Source organism: Patiria miniata, unplaced genomic scaffold (genome assembly GCF_015706575.1).
Source record: "Patiria miniata isolate m_02_andy unplaced genomic scaffold, ASM1570657v1 HiC_scaffold_22, whole genome shotgun sequence".
Lineage (NCBI taxonomy): Eukaryota > Metazoa > Echinodermata > Asteroidea > Valvatida > Asterinidae > Patiria > Patiria miniata.
Window position 1 is genome coordinate 2,293,314 of NW_024037061.1, and position 23,300 is coordinate 2,316,613.

At 39.1% G+C, this 23,300-nt stretch overlaps 1 protein-coding gene across 2 annotated transcripts in view; it reads right to left on the reverse strand.

Annotated features, from left to right (window-relative positions):
• LOC119730218 (dystrophin-like) overlaps positions 1-23,300 on the reverse strand; it is a 74,511-nt gene that overhangs the window by 14,499 nt on the left and 36,712 nt on the right. For both annotated transcript variants that reach the window (XM_038203010.1, XM_038203009.1), the window contains 6 exons: positions 6,504-6,676; positions 3,978-4,134; positions 2,809-3,111; positions 1,585-1,719; positions 1,186-1,411; positions 381-441 (listed from right to left, as the gene is read on the reverse strand). In XM_038203010.1, coding sequence (XP_038058938.1) covers positions 381-441; positions 1,186-1,411; positions 1,585-1,719; positions 2,809-3,111; positions 3,978-4,134; positions 6,504-6,676 — 1,055 coding nt within the window. The remainder of the gene's footprint in view (positions 1-380; positions 442-1,185; positions 1,412-1,584; positions 1,720-2,808; positions 3,112-3,977; positions 4,135-6,503; positions 6,677-23,300) is intronic.

The following is a 23,300-nucleotide window of genomic DNA, read 5'->3' on the forward strand; positions in this document are numbered from 1 at the left end:
AGCACTGACACTCGTATTTTCTGCAAAAAAGTGTGGAATTCCCCTGTGTGCAGGACAGTGTTTCAGGGTGTATCACTATGTATGTGACTACTATTGACTTTCCAATGTACCAAGGATATACCAGAGAGCAACAACAACAAATTTAGTGAGTAAAACTTGTTTACTTTTTTTTTTACGGAATTTTGAACAATTAAAAAAAAACGCTCGAAGTTGGGCACTTTAGGGTTAAACATTTCAAATTTCGTGGGCACTGAAAGAGTTAACTGCGCCCAAGATCTTTTGTGCAAAATCAGTGGCAATATCATGAGGAATTGTGGACCCCAAATTTATAGAATGACTTATACACCTGTTAGTAAAACCAAATTAGCTGTTCCACTTACTTGATGTAATAGGGGACTTTGTTGCCAGCAACTGCCCTCTCCCACGGATGCTGAACCGAAACTGCAAATAAAACAAAACCGACACAATCAATACAGACCTTTTAAGTTGCGGATTTTTCCCAATGTTTTCTTTATTTTAATCTAGTACTCATGCCTAAGCAAGCAATGCAAAACCACTGCCTTCCGACTCCGCCTTAACGCATCAGGTCTATTGTAGCATATGGAGACAAATAAAAGTCCCTGATAGCAAAAATATTAACCTAAATATTTCTGGTTGTGTAAAAATCTGAGGCTGGACCCAGTTGCTGAAAGCGAGAAAGGTCATCATCCCTTTCTCATCATCCGCCGTGGTCAGATCAGTTTGAATTTCATGGTCCCACAGGAAGAATAAATATTGGTTTATGATGATGTCCAGAAGGTCAGTTTGGGTGGTCATTTTTATTGCACCCAATTACCCAGCGCAGAGTGACAAAATCTATGAGTTTAGGACACCCTTTAAGAAAGATAAGGGAGGTGAAAAGTGAAGGGAACCAGAGGAATTTGTTTTTGTATCTAAGCTATGTACAATGTTCCCTATTGCCGATTTCTGTAAAAAATAAAAGGGGAGCATAGTTTCCAAGTTCTGTTTTAAAGGTAATAGGATAATTGCCTTTCGTGCATTGAGAAAAAAAACGAGGAAACTCCAAACCACACAAGACTTTGTACAATAGTTTTCAATTTGTAATGGATTCATGAGAAAAAAGAAGGAAATTAGTGGATCTGAGGAAAAGTTGCACGCCTGTGTCTTCACTTTGTAAGGACTCACCTCGGAGGAAGTGTTGGGACTGCGGCCCGAAGTCCCTCAGCGCCTCGTTCAGCAGTTTCCCCCGCTCCTCAACCGAGATCTGCAAGAGCTTCCAGCGCTTGAACAGGTCTTCCAAGCGGCTCTGGTTGACCGTGCTTAGCGTGACGGCCGCGGGGGGGAACTGGGCGGCCAGCTGGGAGAGGTGGTCCACGTCTCGCTGGACCGGAGATATTCTCTCTTGGAACCGCTACAAAATTATTGACAATTTCACATTTTTAAAATTCATGACGTACTGTCTGTGATATTTATGATATTAAAAGTGTCTTTGTTTATTTTGAAATTGCTAATTTTTTAAAGCATTGCTATTTTTTTCTTTGTTCGTTTGGTTTCCGAAGAAATTTTAACAGACATGTCTTCTACCTTGACTTCTTCTATGTGCTGTGGCAAGCTATCAATGATCAGATCCCCGACCATCCGCCATCTTGACTTCAGTGACTCTGCCTCGTGTAGCTTAGCGTTCAGCTCATCCATGGCTTGGTGAAAGCCAAGCATTTTCTGTATTAATAAAAAAGGTCCAAAAAGAGCAGTGTTCACTACATGCACCTATCACCCAGTACTCAATTACACACTCGCCAGCGTGAAAAAAGCCAAATCTAAATTGATAGTGTAAGTTGGAATTTCAGTTGTTTTTAAATGGATACGTTGGGAAACTAAACAAAATTTAGATAGATTGCCTTTAGGCCAAAAAAAAAAAGTCCCCAGTTTCTGGTATGCGCGCGCGTCGCCGTAGCCATGCCCGTCGGCAAAATGAAAAAGGTTTTTTTTCAATGAAAGATGATGTCTCAAAACCGCCAAACTCACTGGTTTGACTGGAATCCTGCTGCTGCAAAATTTTAATGTGTTTTTAGATTGGGTTATGGTCGAGAATAAGCTTTATGTGGCCTCTCTGGACTCCCATATATTTGCACTAAGTTTAGTCGGGCACCATTTGCAGTCATCAGCCGACATTTGAAGCAAAATAATCAGGTAAAAAAAAAAAAAGCCGCGTCGCCGCACCACTTTTTGGGCAAGCTCCTTACCAGAAACCGGAGACTTTTTTGGGGGGCCTTAGGCATTATTGGTTGTTTTTTAGGTTTCTTGTCTTCAACCTTGTTCTAGGGCTGTGCATCAGAACTGGGTACTCAGGTACTGATCGCTGATGTCAGGAACCAGTTCCAGATTATCGGATCAGGAACTTATAACCAACTTTACAAATTACTTAGTAACTTCTCAGACAATGAAAAAGATTCTAAATGACATTTGTGGGGAATTTTGTTGTTTTTTTTAATCACTTTATAACAACATTGGTAATTTTGCAGCGTTATGTTGGCCGGGATGAGGGAAAAAGGGACGAGGATTCACAGAGATGCCAACTTTACAGACTACAAAATAGTAATTATTCTTCCTGCAAAGAGTAATGCTAATGTAAATACATAGAACAGTCAAGTTTAAGAGTAACCACAGTACTTTTCTGAGTAACCACAATGTTGGCGTATAGGACAGCTGGAATTTTCAAGAGCAGTAACATGCATTAAAATCCTAATAATTACTCCAAAAGAGTAATGGTTGGCATCTCTGGATTCATAAAAGAAAATAAACGCTTACCGCTAGGACATCGTCCAGTCGCTTCTGCCAGTGCTCCGTCCGGCCGTTCAGTTGGGCCCACTTCTCCTGCAAGCTCGACACGCTCTGCCGCAGGTTCTGCACGATCTGCCTGGCTTGGTCCTCGGCGCTGGACGCCGGCTCATCTAGACTGGCCGTGGAGTCGCTGCCCCGAGAGCTGAGGGTGGCCGCATCGCTGGCGTTATCGGCGGTGGTCGGAGCGCCGTGTTCGGTGAGATAGAGACGGCCCATCTGGATGTTGCGCTCGACGGTGGGACGCTTCTCCTCTAACTGACTCTTGAAGATCTGATAAAACAACAATTTAAACTTCAGAAAAGCGAATTTGACTTTGCGATGATACAGCAAAAAAATGTGCTGTAAACTCAAAATTGTCAAAGACAAATGAAATCCGGCACATTTCCATGTGGCTTTCTCACGACGACACATTTGCTTCACATCTGCATCCATAGGAAAGTGTTCACCAGCATTAGGGAAAATGTCAAGAAAGAAAATGATTTTCAAACACTCTCCCCTTCGACTTAGTTTTTTTGTGTTCTTTTCCAGTGTCTCTTTTCCCCAAATCAACAACTTTCTTGTTTACAAGTTTTCACCATTCCAGTTTGAACACTTGAAAGCATGCAATATTTCACCACAGACAAATATTTGTTTAATTATTCATGTTTTAATGCAAAATCGCCCGGACCAAGGCTATAAGCCACTCCAGGTACCGGGCTACCGGGGAAATAAACAGCAGAGTAGGCACTCAGGAAAAATGAAGGTAGGAATTAACATTCCTCTTGAAACAGGACGGATCGTAGGTTGGAGGCAAACAAGCACCAGGCAAGGAATTCCAAAGAGATACAGCACATGGGAAAAACTGTTGGAATATCCTTTTATTCTACATTTAGGTACTGCGATGGTATATGGATGAGAACAGGTGGAAAGTTGAGTTTCTCTCTCGAATACTCTGATTGGAGGAACCATTTTCTCTCTCAAACACTCTGATTGGAGGAACCAGGTTGAATAGACTAGTGTAGCAATGACCATGAAACTAAAAGAGTTCAAGTTAAACCGCTAAGCAGAATTGTCAACCTTGTGTTCAACAATTTTGAACCAATATTATCATTCTTTTCCTTCCACAGGTAAAGAAATCGCTTAGCAGTTTTGCTTACCTTGTGGTCTTCGTTTTGCTGTTGCACCGTGTTGTAGTCTCCTCCCACGGGTTTCTTGGAGGCTAGCTCCTCCTCCTTTAAGCGGATCCATTCTAGGAGATCCTGGAAGGCCTTTAATAACGTGCTCCACTCCTCCGCATTGGCTTCAAGGCGACGCCTAAAGAGAAAAAATTGGTATCAATGAGCGATGATATCTCTTTCACATGGGACAGGAGGAGAAAGATTTCATGGAGCAACTACATGTAAGAACATATTTAGTTGAACGATACTTGTAAAGTCTTAGGGCAAGACTTCCAAAAATATTTACAAACTTATTGAAAACAAAGTTTACTAGTAATATAAAACATTTGCCTTTGCTGTAATTTTCAGAAATGAATGGATTTGGGGTTGAATATGGTATAGCAAATATTGCTACACCGACCTGTTTAAAATTTTGTGTTCATAAATGCTGGAAAAACCAAGAAATAAAGTGCTGTTCTTGTAGTCTGGTTTCCTGACCCTACTTCAGATGAAATGGAGCAGTTCTTTATTATTATTATTATTATTATTAAAGGGGTCTATCTTTGCTTACATGTAGGTCAAATCACTGACTTTAATCATTTTCATCAACAAAATTGATATTGACAGTTTCCTTTAAAAACACATCTCAGGTTACAACAATGCTTGATAGTGCAAAAAACTCACAAACTAATAAAACTGAAATACCTCAAATGTTTCGAAAATAATTCGAAGGCGGTTTCATAAAGTATGCTCAAATTTGGGCATGCATTTATCATCCTTGATATAAACAACATGGAGTTTTGGGCTGAAAAAAAAATCAACACACAGGAGTTGGTTATAAGACGAACTCAAAATATTTATCCCCAAAATAAGGGAAAAGTTGACGAAGAAAAGTAATCAACATTGGCGGGAGAGGAATTTCCTTTGATTCCGACACAGGAATGTGTCATCAAACATCTGTTTCCTGTCAACACATGAAGTTTTTGGGGACAGATGTTTTGCATAAAGCTTCTAAGTCGAAGGAATTTCACAATTATTTTCATGATTTTGCCCGGCTTTCTGTCCCCTGCAATCAAGAAGCAATTCCAAAACTTATTTTGAGGACAGATGTTTTGCATGAAGTACACTCAGTGCTAGGAATTTCACAAGTTTTTCCTTAGTTTGTTTGGCAATTTCTCGGCCATCAAGAAGTCATTTTTAAAACTTATTTGGAAGGCTGACTCACGGCCATTAAATCTGGCCTTTCCACAACCGATTACGGAGGAAATTGGGATGAAAACAAAAACAAAAAAACAAGCAATCATGAAAAAATTTTCATCAGATCGTCAGAGCAGCTTGGTAGGAGAAGTCCTCAAGATATTTCAAATCAAACCACATTCGCATCCAATACAAACAACAGCTGTGTTTCACATCATGATCAACGTTTGTACATTTCTGAAGTTCAAAACTCATCACTTGTATGGTCACTGCATGTAAAAGGGCACTCAAAATTTGAACCATCTTTTTTTAAATTCCACGCTGTGATACATATCCAAAAACTCTTTCCTAAAAATGAATGCATGGCTTTGGAGAGTTGAATTTTTGACGAGGAAAAAAAACCCCAATACACAAAAGAGGATTTAAAGCAACAAAATTAAATATTATCCTTATGTCCCCCCTCCCACAACACCAGATTTTTCAGCAATGCGATGCTATAATAAACTCCAATACAAGTCCTCACAAGTCAATCGCATACCCATCGCAAGTCTATCGCAGATCAATGACCAGGGGTGAGATTAAGAGAGAACGAAAAATCCTCAAAATAATCGCCAGAGGTTTTGAGGCAACCAAATCTCAGAGCAACGTAGGGTCTATGGTGTGTTTGTATATGAATTTGTCTAAAGGCAAAATACCAATTGCTTTTCATATATATAAATTTGTCTAGATAAGAACACCTTTATGGTAAAACCTTAGAAATTCCAGATTTTGAGAAGAATTCATTGAAAATCCTGAAATCAGAAAAAAAAAACAACCTGACAAAATATCCTAAAATCATGACAAGAATCGGAAAAAAAATGTTGCAACCTGACGCCACTTGTTTCTTCACATATCATCTCAATAAAGGTCAGTCATTGCAAAAAATGATGATAAGACATGAATCTGGGACTGAGAAACATTTCCAATTTTGTTAGGAAATACTTAGAAAATGTTCTGGACTCTCCATAGACTTTGTTCACAACCACAGAAGTGGCGTCAGGCTGCAACATTTTTTCCCCAAGAATCCTGAAATCAGAAAACATCCGGACAAATCTCACCCTGAATTACAAGTCACTCAGTCCCAAGTCAAGTCACGAGCTATTCTAAATGAATTCATCTCCTGTTACTTTTGACAGGAGTTTGTGAATTGGTTTTTAGTGATTACCTTGCGGCCGGATTTGTGATTGACTTGTATTTTATTTGCAACTAGAGTTGTGATGGACTTGTGATGGACTTGACAACAGCACCTATCCAAGTCTTATTCCTCGTTAGCTTGTCAAGACATCTTACCTGATCTCCGTTGACTTCCCTTGCAGCTTGTTCCATCTCTTGTTCATCTCCTCCAGACGTTTCTGCAGGACCTCCGTCTCCTCCTTGGGCTCCCCGCTCTTGAGCTGGGTGCTGCCCGCATCGTTGAGGGACGAGAAGACATTGTGGTGGGCTTCTATCTCTGCTTGGAGATCCTGCCAAATGGAAAGTAAATACAAACAAAAACGATAAGACAAGACTTTATGCCTTCTTCATTTTACAACTTTGAGCGATAATTTCTAATTCTTTTTTTTTTTTGGAGTGCCGTGGTCCAATGGTTACGATGTTCGACTCATGTGCTGTGGTGCGTGGGTTCAAACCTGACGGGGAACATGGTGCCTGTGTTCTTGGGCAAGACACTTTACTACGATTGCCTCTCTCCATCCAGGAGTATCAATGAGTACCTGTGAAGGTAGAGACCAGATTGCGCTGATCTCGAGCTGCTGCAGAAAAAACACGGTCTCATGGCCTGATGATCAGGGGTATTAATTGCAATGCTCTTTGAGCCCTTTGGCTTAAAGCGCTATAATAACACCACATTATTATGATTATTTTTTAACAAATCAAAATGTTACTTTGGGGATTTTTTTTATTTTTATTTTGTACAAATGCACAATTGTAAGGGAGGCGTCAGGAAAATGCTGTCCCTGATCGCCTGCAGGGTCACCGTGCACCTTGATTAAAGCTCAGATAGTGGGAGGACAACATTGTTTAGATGCAGAACTCAGCAGGATGCTGACTGAGAGAGACAGGTGCGAACATCCAACCTCCAGGAGCAGATCAGCAAGAATGATAGAACAGTCATCGCTAACAACAAACCTCCTACTTAACAGCTCTACAAATGTGTCAATTCAAAAAGTTATGTTCATATGTTGAAAAGTGTGTGTACTAATTCTAATACACATTAAGACATTAAGAGAAGAATTTAATAAAATGAAAACTGATAACATATTGTACCACTTATAAAGACCTGTAGAGAAATGTAATGCATCATAGTCACATAGTACCATATTACATGTACGGTATTGGACTCATGTGTTCTAAGCAGACAAGGACCACGGTACTTGTGTTCTTGGGCAAGACACTTTACTACAATTGTAGGAGTGTAATGCAATGGTACCTGGTGAACAGATGCAAATTTTTCAAACTGCTGCTTAAGACTGACCTCATGGCCTGGGCCCAATTTCATAGATCTGCTGAAGCACAAAACTTGCTTAAGCACGAAAAAACATTGCTTAGTAAAATTAGGTTACCGGCCAAAACTCCATGTGATGTACATTGCTTGTGACCGGTATTTAGCTGTTGTTTACTTAGCATAACAATTGCATGGAATTTGGCCGGTAACCTGATTTTATTAAGCAAGATTTTTTGTGCTTAAGCAAATTTTGTGCTTAAGCAGCTGTATGAAATTGGCCCCTGATGAACTGGGGCTATAATTGTGCAGCACTTTTGTAATATGGTTGTTTAAGGCATTTTTTATATACAGTGTACATGTAGGAACTAATTATTATCAAAATGTAAAATAGCAATTTTTCAATGTTACTTTGTGCCACTGTGTGCAACACTTAGCACCACTAATAGTACATTTATACATACAATTCAGTTTCCTGAATACCGTACATACATGTACACTACTGCTCATAAAGTAAATTGTCTCACAAAACTCAATTCTAGAACCAGAAACTGAATTTTGCAACAGGATTTGATGCTGTTGCAGGTTCATTTTAGCGAAACAGCCTCACCTTCTCAAAAATTCGCAAGAGGTCCTGCACCACCAAGTTTATCCTGAGCATAACTTTTAAGAAATCCAGTCCAAGGAAAGAAAACCAAATGGAACCCCTGCCTTGTTCTTTAACAATCATCAGCATCCCTCCTCCTCCTTGGAGACTCACGCAGTGCTAAGATATCATCAGGATCGCATCCCTTTGCCATGGTAACAAATTCTAAGCATCATAAAAAAAAAGGCTGGTCCGAGGAAAGAAAACCAAAATTGAACCCCTGCTTTGCTCCTTAACAATCGCCAGCATCACTTCTCCACGGAACCTCACGCAGCGCTAAGACATCATCGGGATCGCATCCCTCGCCACGGCAACAGTGAGGATGATGATGATGGTGGTGATGATAGGAGGACAATGATGAGTTGACAACTGTTTAGTATCATCAGGGGCCGAGCACTCACAGCAGCTGCATACCACAGTAGGAGGGCAGATACTAAGCCAATCCGGCCTTCTGGAGTTGACGAATTAACCCGGCAAATCAACTAACTTACTGCTGCAGAATACGGGTCACACCCCCTGCCGTTTCTCCTCAACAAATTGCCGTGCCGACTCGCAACCTGAACACCGATGTACTCGTCTTCCGTAACATCTTTCAACCGTGAGCAAGCATTGTCATACACTCCCACCCCTGTTTATAAAATATTAACGGCCTTTTGGGGTCAAATTGATAGCCCATGAAATTTTTAATTCACACGGGGGAAATTTTTTACCAAAGATGAATGGACTAAAAATAGGCTGTATGTTTGCCTTTTTTGATGCTGCGCACTTTCAGTTGCCGGCATAATGTGTATAAATATACAGCTGGTGATAAATAATAAAACTGACTGTTACTGTTTTCATGTTCGTAGTGCGGCCGTATGAAATAAAATGCCAAATACCATCAATTTTTTTCTCTCTTCAGAAATGTGACATCCTACGTCAATCTTCAGGCCATAAAAGATTAAAATACAAAAATGTAAAAACACAAAAAAACACCATCCACCAGCAACAGGCCACCGGTAGCTAATAAAAAACAAGAGCCAATAAAAAAAGCTGAAATGACCGTTTAGAGTTGAAATTAACTGCCCATGGAATTTGGCAAAAAGTTGACTACAGATGTGAAAGGTAAAACGTTACGGCAATGACATACATATGAAATCTATAGATGCAGTCCGCAAAAAAGAAATAAATAAATAAATAAACAAATGGTCTGTGGACCGCACGTGTCGCCTTTTTCTGCGGTCGATGCCTATGTTTTGTGTAGTTAAAAAAAGTTACATTGTTGGCCTTCTTAAACGACGACCTCAAATGACCCCTAAAGACCTTTGACCTCCAATTTCAGAAGACTTGTGATGAACCCGCACCCAAGGATCACTCCATCCAAGTGACATGAAAATTACCTATCAAATTCCGTAGACGAAGAAAAATTTGAAGCATATTTGAACAATGACCTCTAATGACCCCTACATGACCTTTGTCCTCAGTCATCTGATGAAGAATTGTGTCTTCCCACCCAAGGGTCACTGCATCCAAGTTTCATCCAAATCCATTAAAGGGAATATACAACATTTGCAAACATCGAAAAATAAAAGTACCAAGTTTTTGCGAAATACCTTAACAGGATGTTGGTAAATGACAGTCTAAAGCATCCTGTAAAATTATGGCACCTGGTATACTGTCATTTTCAAGAAAAGTGGTATTTTTGTATCAATTTCCAACGCTGATCGGCCGATCAGCGTTGGAAACAACTGGCTTTTTTTCAAATACTGGCCCCAATTGACCATTGCACTTGTTTGCAATCGATTACAAACCTATGAACGGGTACGAGCCAGCTAGACTGGTTCCCTGACCTTACAATTCCCCAATGTATGTAAACTGATCTGGTTCTTCTTATATGGAGTCAGGGAACCAGACTACAGGAAAATGATCGTTTTTCTTGGTTTTTATAGCATTTTCGAACCCAAAACCTCCAAAAAGTCAGTGTAACTATATTTGCTTTATATTTCCAACCCCCAATTCCATCCATTTCTGAAAATTACAGCAAAAAGCAAATGATGTATATTCCCTTTAAGGGAAACAGAAGATATACAATTTTGTCAAAAAACTTGAACAATGATCACTAACTGTTGTTCTCATTTCATGAGAACAACAGTTAATTTCACAAAAAGACAAGAAAACTATAATTATCACTGCAGTGCTGAAATAACACAGATAACTGAAAGCACAGTACAAATAAAGAGATGACTTAGACATTTTGTTCGATTTAGATTATAGGTTGATTTATGATGTTAAATTATACCCGGAAATGACAAGAATCCTAAGAATGTGTCCTCTGACAGGATAAGTGATCTGGCAAAACTTCACACGGTATCTGTTAGACAATTTGGTTGAATTTTTTCGGGGGGTCATCAATTTTAAAAATAGAATCTGTCTTCAAAGATTTATTCCCAGCTCTTTTCGAGTTTCACCTTAAAAAAAAATAGATTTGGGTCTTTTTCAACTGCTGTTTCCTAGCGATATTGTAAAAGTTATTCACTTTCGAAAGAGACATTGAGAAAAAAAATCCACCAACCTTTAGTTATTGAATAATTTGTTTACAACATTTGAATAATTGGCTACCAGACAATAATTGGAAGCCTTTTTTCAGAGAACTGCAGATGCCCTAAATCGGGATAAAGTAGTTTTGTCATTGAAATAAAACGTACAAATTGAAAATCTATTGGGAGAAAAAAAAGTTTATAAAAAAAAAAAAAAAAAAAAAAAAAAAAAAAATCGATTTTTTTTTTTTTTTTTTTTGAACACAGGGTTTGTATCTTTAAGCATAAACTCAACATGAGATTCCTCAGACGAGGTTGTTTTCTTTTCTTTGCAACAACAACAAAATAAGTTCTTGTTTAATATTTGCTATTTTGATACCAATTGAAATCTTTTGTACCAATGGTTTTGGAATATCCAACTTTCTCAGTATAAGTCTTATTACAAAAAAGGCCAATCCTTAAAAAAAATATTGTATCCTTGTACGTGGTCATTCCATAAATTTGAGGTCAAAAAATGTGACAGCGTTGTGTCCATGTTACACCTGACCTGTGTAAGTTGCCACACAAGTAATCATTAAAATTGACTTCAAACTGTTTGCTCATTTCTTGGCAGGTACTTTGCTTTACATAATCATTCTTGGAGATAGAGGCGTTAAAGAATGTGTCTTGAATTTAAAAAATCTCATATCAGATGTAACAGGGACACAAAACATTGAATGCCAAATTTATAAAACGACCCACATGTGTACTGTAAATCTTGTTCTCCACTCTAAAACAAAACAAGGTCGTAAATTTGTCGGACTGTGTCCACTTCTTACTGAACATAAGCATGTGTGGTCTAGCATGCATGGTCCCTAATTCCTCAAATCCTCTTTAACCCCATAGAGAAACCATGTTGTTCCTTCGGCCAGGAACTGACTAATTTTCACGACTGCGTGACACATTTTGTGTCTTCCTAAAAACATACACATACACACAGGTGTGCGAGAGTCTGCACAAAGAGAATTTCACAAGTTGGCGGGCAGCTCTCATTTTTCACTAATACAACCGTTCTCGCTTCCCGGGTGAGGCAAAAAAATTTCCTTGAATGCAAGACTTCTCCCTTACCTTGAATCTAACCCTCTTGTTGGGTAGGCTCCGCTTTCCCTGCATTAGAACGGCGTTTGCGACGACATCGGGACAAAGCATTGCTGAGCGCCTCAAACAAAGATGGCCGACTGTCCATAAAAACCTTGTGTGGCGCGATAGACTCAACCAATGACTAGCAGAGTTGTACGGTTAACACAATTCGTCATCTATCCCCGAGACCCTGCTCGGCTGTTCAAACACAAGTCCAACACTGCAAGAGGGCTGATAAAATGAAGCCCCACCTCTCACGCTTGGGCGTCCGTGATGTCACTTCCTGTGCAGCTGCCGAAGAGCCAATGGCGTGCAAGTTTGGAGAGTGGAGGAAGTCTGAGGCTAACGAAGTTTGCGAGGTTTTCCTGGACGCGCTGGGGCTATTTTGATACAAGTGCACATATTTTAACTAGCACTACCTGTTGAGCAGGGAAGCGAGTTGAACAAAATATCGGTTAATGAATAAATTATTCCAGAGTTGACGCCAGGACAAAGTATGCAGAAAGTCTCACAGAGTCTAGAATACATACATCGCCTGCAAAGCAAAAAGGGTGCTAGTCTTAAGTTTTAGGCAACCAATCCATCAGGTGATTCACAACATTCTCATAAATCACCCACAAGGAACTTCAAAGCCTGCTTAAAATATCATATGAACTTGTAGCAGTTTTCGTAACAAACTTGTTGAGATGCTCCATCATGATTAGTTCAAGCTTGTCCTTGACTCCTTTACTTGCAGAGCGGCATCAACCCAAGTTCTTCATCCAGTTAAGTGCCACCCTTCACGAAAAACTAAGATCTTCCGACACAAAATTCAATTCAAACTCATTGATGATGGCAATGCCTCCTGCAACATGTGCACCAGACTTTACCTGGCCCACTTAGCAGCCCAGCAAACACTGTTGTCCCTCGGTCGTCACATGGCAGGACATCTGCACTTGTAAGCCAGAGGTCGTGGTTCATATCCCTCCAAGAGAGCCTGTGAAGTTTCTATACAAACTCATGGAAAGCACTAAGTGTACAGGATAATAAAAACATTGAAGGGCAACACCATATTCAAACTTTTCAAGCTTGGTGGCTTGTGGTGAGACATCTGTACTTCCAATCAGGATGTTGTTGGTTCGAGTCCCACCCAAGTTAGTTTACAAAGTTTTCTGCAGTGGCTTCATGGAAAGCACTGAGCATACAGTGCTTTTTAAAAATTTCAGCGAAGGGCAAAACCCGACTTCAAATTCTTCAAGCTTCGCTGCCTAGTAGTGAGACATCTGCACTTGTCACCATGAGGTCGTCGGTTCGAATCCCACCCGAGTTAGTTTTGGAAGTTTTCTGCCCAGGCTTTGAGGAAAGCACTGAGCACACGGTGCTCATTAAAAAAAATCTGGTGTAGGCCTACTCCAGAACCACAAATCTTCAAGCTCAATGGCCTAGTGGTGAAACATCTGCACTCGCAATCAGGAGGCTGTTGGTTCGAGTCCCACCCGAATGATGTCCTGAAGTTTCCAGACATGCCATGGAAAGCACTGAGCAAACAATGTGAACACAACATTCTAAATTTACATCATCTAACACAAAATGCCTTCAGAAATGAGAATCTCGTCTTAAGCATCTTCTCTTGACGCATCTTCATCTCTTAAGGCATCTTAAGATGGCATGCTTTACATTCACAGTACAACTCATCCTAAAGTGTTAACACGGTGTGGCGCAGCTGACCCTTCCATCCACTTGAAGGAATCTCTACTCCAAACACAAGTGGCCATTATTGCTCTTGCGAGCGAGAATTTTGTTTTTTAATCCAACGACTCCCACTTCAAGCTTGGATAAGATAATTGAGAGATACTTAAAATGGAGTGACTCTTTGATCGACCCTGCCTAAAATGTGACAAAAATAGAAGTGGTTACATATACATCGAGTCTTTCTGTATTTTCTTTAAACACGCAAAATACAGCAAACCAAATTCCTCACTGCAGTGCACAAAGTACATTGTACAAGGTTTTTTTTTTTTTTTTCATTTTGATGGAGAATATTTAATGAAAGTGATCAATCATAAATTGGGCAACAAAAGGCCGAGGCCACGCTGAATGTAACAAAATGTGTAATTTTTTATTTTCACTCCAGGGAACCAATAAAATTGACAGTGATGGTTGATATTACATTCTCATTTAAGAAACTGCATGTACATGTAGCTGGTCTGACGTTTATGGGGTATGACTGTTTCAATTAACTTTTCAGATCCTGCATGGCATATGAAATTTAAGACCGAAAGAATCCAGAGACTATTGACAAATGTTATGCACATGAGAGGTTCTACGGAGACATGCGAAATGATCACTTGTTTTATACAACCAAACACAAACCCATAACAATTAGTCTAATTTTCATTTCTTTAAGGCAAAAAAAAATTAAAAATCGCCAGTCTCTGGTCTGACCAAAGTTCCTGACTCGATGCAGCGATGCACTTCTTCTTTTCTTCCAAGCATGGATTGTACAGACAAGGTGGGCACTATGTTGCTTTTTGTGTGCTCACATCCTCTGTCATTTACCTGGGTGACCTCCATCATTTGGAGTCGAGCTGCCCACGAAAATTTGGGGCGGTGTGGCAATTGAGGGCGCTGTTTTCAAAATAGGTGCGCGCACTGACCAGAGATGGACTATTTTATTTTTTGCCTAAATAGTGTTTGTGTACAATTAAAGACAGTAATGTACAGTAGTTAAGATGAGACCGCCTTCACATTGGAACTTTTTGATCACACATGTGCAACACATATTTTTTTTTTAAATTTGATTCCAACAAAATTGTAGATAACTTCAAAATCTAGCAGAAATGGTACATGTACAATGCAAGAGCTCCTTTGGACTGGCACCAAAGTATCAGCCAAAGAGTTGAGGAAATTATAAGAATCTATCCGCCATATTGGAGAATCCGCTGTCTTGAGGAGAAATGGGGGGGGGGGGGGGCGGGGCCTCCTGCCATTTTCAAAACAAAGTTTGGACCGAGACATTATTGTTACTAGGCATGTGTGTCCCTTTGTTGACCTTGACAGGTCAAACGTGGGAGATCAGAACAGCAAAAAACATGGGTGCTGAATGAGACAATATGATACCTCATCAACACCCAACATGTGGTGGATTTAGGTTCAATTCTTACCTTCAAGAAGGTGGGGTAAGTTCCCAGGGGGGTTATGTTTGTTCTCAGTGTGACCCCTGACCTTTTAAAAGGTTAAGGGTCGTTGCTTTTCATGCATTTTGTTCAACTAATAACACCACACAAAAGCCAAAGAAGAACGTTCCAAACCTGTTGGACTTTCAGCTCAGTAGATTACAGTTTTCGAGAAAACAGTGATAAAATATGCACAATATGTGATCATGAAAAATGATTTTGTAAATGGCACTCTTTATTTCTTAAATCAATCAACCGACTGATTGTTGGAAATCACCTACATTTCTTGATTTCTTCTAAATGACACCAAGCCAGACGGAATAATTTTACCGGTTGTTTAGTGCCACTACAATCTTTTATTAATCTAAATAAGCTTTTCGATAATAATTCAGAAGTTTACTTTTGGGACAAATGCAAACAATCCTATATGCCTTTAACCCTACCTTCCCAACTCCATCAAAATCCATCCCCCCATTTGGGGGGATTTTGGTAGGCAAGCCATGAGTACCAAGTCCATCAAAATCCACCTAAAGCAGTGGTGGATTAGTGGTGGATTTCGGCGGATTTGGTCCTGAAGCATTATGCGAACCAGAGTCATTGATGGATTTTGGCGGACTTGGAACTGTTCTTAGTAAAACCCAGTAAGAACAAAATACCAGTCCTTGCAAATTGTGCTGAATAGATCCACCGAGAAGGATTTCTTTGCAATTTCTTTGCTTGTGTCATCCCTTCATGGGTTTTCAAGAAAGAATCCTTCAAATTTTTCAAGAAAACATGGTTCAAATAAAACTATCCTTTCAAAAAACATTTCCACAAAATAATGAAGTCAAGTTAGAAACATTATATTCAATTCAATATTAATTTACATGAACGTGTTATACATGTACATGTATGCCCATGGCCGACCACAATTATTTTGTTTTCGACTTTACCTCGTTGAGGCTCTTTCTCCACAGGAAAGGAGAAAGGTTACACAGGATCAGTCACAATTAAATTTCCTCTCGCTCAAAGTTAAATTAAATTATACGTCATAACAGAGGTGTGACCACAACAGCAAGGCCAAAATGAAACTGTACATTCCTACGCTCTACCAACAAATGTGCAGAATTGTAAAGAAATCAAAGAAGTTGATCAAAAATCCTGGAAGGTCTGCGACCACAATCTGAAGCATTAAGCAAGACTAACAGCTGGAATCTTATTTCAAATCTTATTTCACATCAAGAACAAAACAGCTGGACAGAGATGCCACACTGACACCCTTGAACCCCTGCCAGAAACTTTAAAGTCCGTCCATAGTGATAACCCTTTCATCAATTATCTAAGGCTACACATTCAAAGGCAACAAAATTATGTCTAAGAAGTTAATCGTTTTCTGTCTTGTACAATCTCATTTCTTGAAAAGCAAAACTGAAAGTCAGTTGGTCAGAAAAACAGCTGGAAATATATGACACGCTTCAAACCCCCATCAACAAAATCCTCCTATAGTACACTTCAGTGCATCCATATTGATAACTCTTTCATCAATTATCTTAGGTAGCACATTCCAGAACAACAATTTTGTGTGTGTCAAAGTTCTTGCCCAATCTCAATTTCCTGAACATAAATTGAAAGTCAGTTGGTCTGAAAAGCAGCTGGAAACAGATGCCACACTTTGAACCCCCAGCAAAAAAAACCCCATATTGATAACTCTTTAATCAATTATCTTAGGTAGCACATTCCAGAACAACATTTTTGTGTGTGTCAAAGTAGTTAATAGTTTTCTGTCTTGCCCAATCTCAATTTTCTGAACATAAATTGAAAGTCAGTTGGTCGGAAAAGCAGCTGGAAACAGATGACACACTTATGAACCCCCTGCTAAAAAAAATCCCACTACACTTATAAGTCCATCATATTGATAACTCTTTCATCAATTATCTTCTAAGGTAGCACATTCCAGAACAACAATGTTTGCATGTCAAAGTAGTTCGTTTTCTGTCTTACTCAATCTTAATTTCCTGAAAAGAAAATTGAAAGTCAGTTGGTCTGAAAAGCAGCTGGAAACAGATGACACACTTATGAACCCCCTGCTAAAGAATCCTCCTACACTTCCCCATCATATTGATAACTCTTTCATCAATTATCTTAGGTAGCACATTCCTCAAAGTATTTCGTTTTCTGTCTTGCTCAAGCTCAATTACCTGAAAAGAAAATTGAGAGCCAGTTGGTCATGAAAACAGTTGGAAGCAGCTGCCATACTTTGAACACCAGCCCCCCCCTCCCAAAAAAAAATCATCCTACACTAATAAGTCTATCCATGTTGTAACTCTTATCAACTATCTTAGGTTAAAGGGAATATACAACATTGGCAAACATCGAAAAATAAAACTACCAAGTTTTTGCGAAATACCTTAATAGGATGTTGGTAAATGACAGTCTAAAGCATCCTGTAAAATTATGGCACCTGGTATACTGTCATTTTCAAGAAAAGTGGTATTTTTGTATCAATTTCCAACGCTGATCGGCCGATCAGCGTTGGAAACAACTGGCTTTTTTTCAAATACTGGCCCCAATTGACCATTGCACTTGTTTGCAATCGATTACAAACCTATGAACGGGTACGAGCCAGCTAGACTGGTTCCCTGACCTTACAATTCCCCAATGTATGTAAACTGCTCTGTTTCTTCTTATATGGAGTCAGGGAACCAGACTACAGGAAAATGATCGTTTTTCTTGGTTTTTATAGCATTTTCGAACCCAAAACCTCCAAAAAGTCAGTGTAACTATATTTGCTTTATATTTCCAACCCCTCAATTCCATCCTTTTCTGAAAATTACAGCAAAAGCAAATGATGTATATTCCCTTTAATACTCATTCAACAATTTTTAAGTCATAGTACTGGCAGTTAATCGTTTTGTCTCGCCCAATCTGAATTTCCTGAAATTTTTTTAAAAGTCAGTTGATCAGGAAAACAGCTGGAAGCAGCTGAGCTGACACACTCACAAAAATTCTTCCATACTGATTACTCTTTCATCAATTATCTTTCATCAACTTTGCATGTCAGAGTAGAAAATAATGGTGTATAAATTTATGTGTTTAAAAACAATCAGCTGTGAAACTGAGACCTTGTCACAAGAAATGAATATTGAAAATTGAAATAGAAGACTTTGGCAGGACAGTGGCCTTTTTTTGTAAGAGACCTACATTGTATTTCCGTAAATTTACATATTATACAAGATCTGAATGACCTAAATATGGCGCATTTGATACTCCTTCATTACGCTTTATGTCATGTGTTCGGAGAAACTAAAGTTCCACATCAGGCTAGATATAGATAAAAAAAAAAAAAAGTTCAGCTAGGAAAACAAATGACACACTTTGAACCTCTGACAAAAAAACTGATCTGTACATGTTAATAAGAGCATCCATATTGATAACTCCTTCATCAATTATCTTAGGTAGTATATACCAAGCCAACAGCTTTTTATGCCATAAAATTTAAATGTGTCCTTTCTCTATGGTTAAATCGACTTCTATAATATTCTTGGAGGATGGAACAGTAGACAAATGGAATAACAGATGGGCCACTTCCAAGGATATGTAAACGTTGTGATATTTTCATTTCCTAGGCTCTGATATTTTCATTGGTTCTTGAATGGCGTAACTGGAGATCAAAGTGTGAAATAGTGATACCTGGGCATGATTTATTGAATAGCAAAATTGTTGGCATTTCGATGAGACCGGCCTTGATGTATGTTTTTCCCATGGGGGAAATAAACCATTTGTTATCTGTATGGAGCACATCACATAATACCCTTCGGACTAGAGTGGAATAAAGAATATAACTGATGTATGTTGGGAATATCGTGTGTGGTCCACTAAAATTTGTAAAAGCCTTTTGATAGATACATTTGTGCCTGCACATTGTGGCAAATATGTATGAACATATAGGTGTAAGAGGGATTTTCATGTATTGTTGATAGGAAATTTAACTTGAAAAGTTTGAGTTATTAAATTGCTTGTATCTGAAATAATAAATCTAAGACCGTGCATGCTTTATTTTATAAAGGCAATATACAACATTTGAAAACATCAAAAACCCCAACTACCAAATTATTATGAAATACCTTGCTGGACTGTTAGTGAATGACAGTCTCAAGCATCCTGTGAAAAAAAATCGTGGCACATGGTGTGCTGACATTTTCAAGAGAGGTGGAATTTTTGTAACAATTTCCAATGATGGCCAGCTAACCATCGTTGGCAAAAACAGGCTTTTTTTCAAATACTGCCCCCAATTTACAAAATTTAGTTAGCCCACATTTTGTTTGCAATCAGTTATACACATCTGGGAATGGGTACAAGCCAGCTAGACTGGTTCCCTGACCTTACAATTCCCTGACATTCATAAATAATTGCTCCATTTCATCTGAAGCGGGATCTGGGAACCACACTACAAGACAATGATATTTTTTCTTGGTTTTTCCAGTAAAAGTATCTAAATTTTATACAAGTCAGTGTAACCATATTTGCTATAAAATACTTATCCCCCAAATCAATCCATTTCTGAAAATTGCAGCAAAAGCAAATGTTGTAAAATACCTTTAAATTAATGCACCCCACACTAGTCCTATGCCCTGGTGTGTAGACAGACTGCATTACAGAGACTGGATGACAGACTTTTTAAAAACTAGATATGACTCAGTTTTTCTGAACTGTAAACTCTGTCTGTACTATTTGATTATGAATGAACTATGGAGAAAGTATCTGAAGTTGTGCGTTTACTTGAATAGTGCCAATCAGTGTCTTCAATGCAAGCCAACAATTTACTGTGAAATGAAGGCACAACGAGAACAATACAACATTGATCCCCACTCTAAAATCTGCAACAACACCAGACTACCACCAGACCCTGCCCTAAATGCCAGTCAATAAATAAACATTTGATCAAGTTAACAATAAACACAACAGGCAAGTGACAAGAAATGGGAGTGGGTATTGATCCCCCATTACAAAAAACCCCCACCTCCTTTCTCACGCCTCATCACTTCATTACACTAGACTCTTTGTTCACTCACAATTGTGTTTACTAAACAAAAACCCCATCAAATAACCTACAGCAATGGGAAACAGGAGTACACTTCTGGAATGCCCATGGGCCATACCACTTCCTTTTATTTTATTGTTGGACTTTGAAGGTTTGGTAAGGGATCCATTGTTACAAATTTGGGTCTGCTGTTAGTGTGGTCAGCAAATTAATTGAGGGAAGGGTTCAGGTTGCATTGGGAACAAGTGAAGTGACCACAGGAATGGGATTGGGTGAATATCTTTCAATTGTAATTGGTGCAGAGTTAAGAGTGGATCATTGATGTACTTTGTGTGGGATGTTACTGTTGTAAGATTTTGCAACGTCAAATATTTGTGGTCTGCGAAATGAATGTTGGTGCATTAATGCATTTATAATTTCAACACCCTACCCTTTTTGGATTTCGAATCTAACTTGTTTGAAGCAGCTTTGAACATGTGGGGAGGTTTTTCAGCATGTTCGGTCCCTGTAGACCATTATCATGTTGCGGCCATCTTGATTTTTCCCATTCAAATCAACGTAACCAAAGCGAGGCTGGAAGGAAATATAGTCTGGTTCCTTTTTATACAAAAATATTATCATTCAGTACTGCTATTGGATACAGGGAACATGACTGAAATGGTGGCAGCATGATAAAAGTCTATCTTTGTTCCCCATTCTGTGCATTTTCCCTAGGAAATTCAACTTGGGATTTCCTCCAAACCTGTAACTGAAAAATAGTTTCCTCCACTTTTTCTTTTTCACAGATTTCTTTAGTTTTACCACGTTTTTTTAGAAATCCTCAGTTTGAAAATTTCTGGACAGACTAAAATAATAATAAAACTGGAAAAAAGTTTCCCCCACTTTTTTTTTTCACAGATTTCTTTAGTTTTTTTACCACGTTTTTGAGGAATCCTCAGTTTGAAAATTTCTGGCCAGACTAAAATAATAATAAAACTATTAATGAAATTATGTGGCAGAACAGACTCCTGAAGTTATTCATATTTTGTACTTCAAGAGTAATTTACAAACAATGACTGTTGATGCTGCAGTATCCTTCAAGTTTACACAGTACATGGACTGTGCATAAAATATGAAATATGATTCCTGCCATTACATGTATACAGGGAGCATATTCATGACCTCCAACCGTGTGGATAAAAATAACAAACTTACTCATTGAAACTGAAACAGCACGCCAATTACAAGCGATATTTATGTATTTTAGATTCATGTATGCACTATTATTGGATGACAACCGGTACATGATGACTTCATCTAAAATGCAGGTCACTATAAATAATTACACACAGCAAAAACATTTTTTTTTCTTAAATATACCGATACTATATGACAAGAAATACACTAGACAGCAGCACACAAATGTACATGTATGTATGTCACAAATGTTATTGTCTCCTAGTACAATGACTTAAGTTACATGTACACAAAGTTGTGGATAAAAAAAGACAACCAACCCCCTCTTCACATGACAGATTTACACATATTGACAATGAGTGATAAAAGACTTTTGTACTTTTTGGGGGGGGGGGGGGGAGGAGGGGGGGGTGTTAATTTATGAGTATGATTTGAAATCTCAATACCTGGAAACTACATAAAATAGTGAGCCAGTTACAGAGCCATAACTTGAGAAATGTGTGGCGACAATATGCGAGCGAGTATGAACTTTCATATTAAGTGGAAGAATGGAGGAATATGTACAAACATGTAGACCAAGTAAACTGGGGTGCTAGAACTCCTTTTTTTGAATTTTTAGTTTGGATCTAGACGACCAATCCGAACCAAAATTTTAACAACAAAAATGGAGTTCTAGCGCCCCAGTTAATGGGTCAAGGACTAGGAGGAATGCAGTTCATCTACCAATCTTCTACCCATTTCTAAGCCATTAAAATACTGAACTCTCAATTGAGCTTAATTTTCTAATTTTCTTGCCCCAATTTGACTCACCCAATCCGCATCCATGTCCATGCCCTGCCATTCCCAGCAGTTGGAGGTCATGGGCGTGTACTTGATCCCCTGTACTGGCTCCTTGACCTCCTTCGACTTGCGCTCAAACATGGTTATACCAGCTGGTCTCGGGAGACCATTAAAAAAACCAAACCACTGACGATGAAAGACTCAACTTTGTTGTGACCCCGGATGAAAATTGTCGCAGGAGAATGTAGCTTTGCCGTGATACTGATGAAACTGTCCTGCAATCGTCAGGGAAGCAGATCTAATACAGTTTTATTTCAAGCGATCAAATCAACCACAATTGTCGTGATACTCTGTTGAAATTGTCCACAATTGGCCGGGGAATCTGGCTGATCCAACACAGTTTTCAGTAATCAAATAAACCTCAATTGCAACTTGCAGCTTCAAATCCCACCCCGGCTCAGTCAGTTTCTTCAATCGACCTTTATTTTTGTAAAGTGGTTTGACTTGAGAAGTTCTGCAGCTTCCACCCAAAATATCCTCTCTGCTCCATGTAGAGAAGAAGAAGTTTATGCTCCAAGGGATATCCTGTTCTGAAGTAGCAATTAGTGCAAGTTTGGAATATCAGCCGATATGCTTGAATCAATGTCATGAATGTTTGTCTACAAAAACCATGGAAACCAGATGAAGGGATAAACAAATTTTTAAAACAGAAACGCTTGAATGTTATCAAGGTTTCATTCCAGTAGTTGCTGATTCCGTTCCACTTGAGGATCCACAAAATTCAAGTAAAACAAGCCTCCATCATGTCCATCGAAAAAAAATCCAATGATATTCTTTCACACTTATGTAAGCTGAATCACATCACACAAACAGCGGTTGTTTGACTTTAACGCAATCCTATGAGTCACATATGGAGTCGGATCAAAGGAACACGCCAAAAAGTGCGCGTCAGGGTTCCGTCCGGTACAGACACAACATGAGTAGTCAGCCCAGACAGGTTTTTAGTCCCGTTCGACTCTTGGCACTTGGTCGACACTTCACCAGTCCGCAGACAGTAGACACAGCCAATGCACACAAATGTCTGTAATGTCTGGCTGGAGATCTCACTGTGTCACTGTCAGTGTGTTTGCACACAATAACTCCAATGCTTGGCCAACCTGCAAACGCACTGAGGATGTATGAGTACATGTGGCACACACACAGCGCACACACAACCAACTTTCACCCAAATGTGG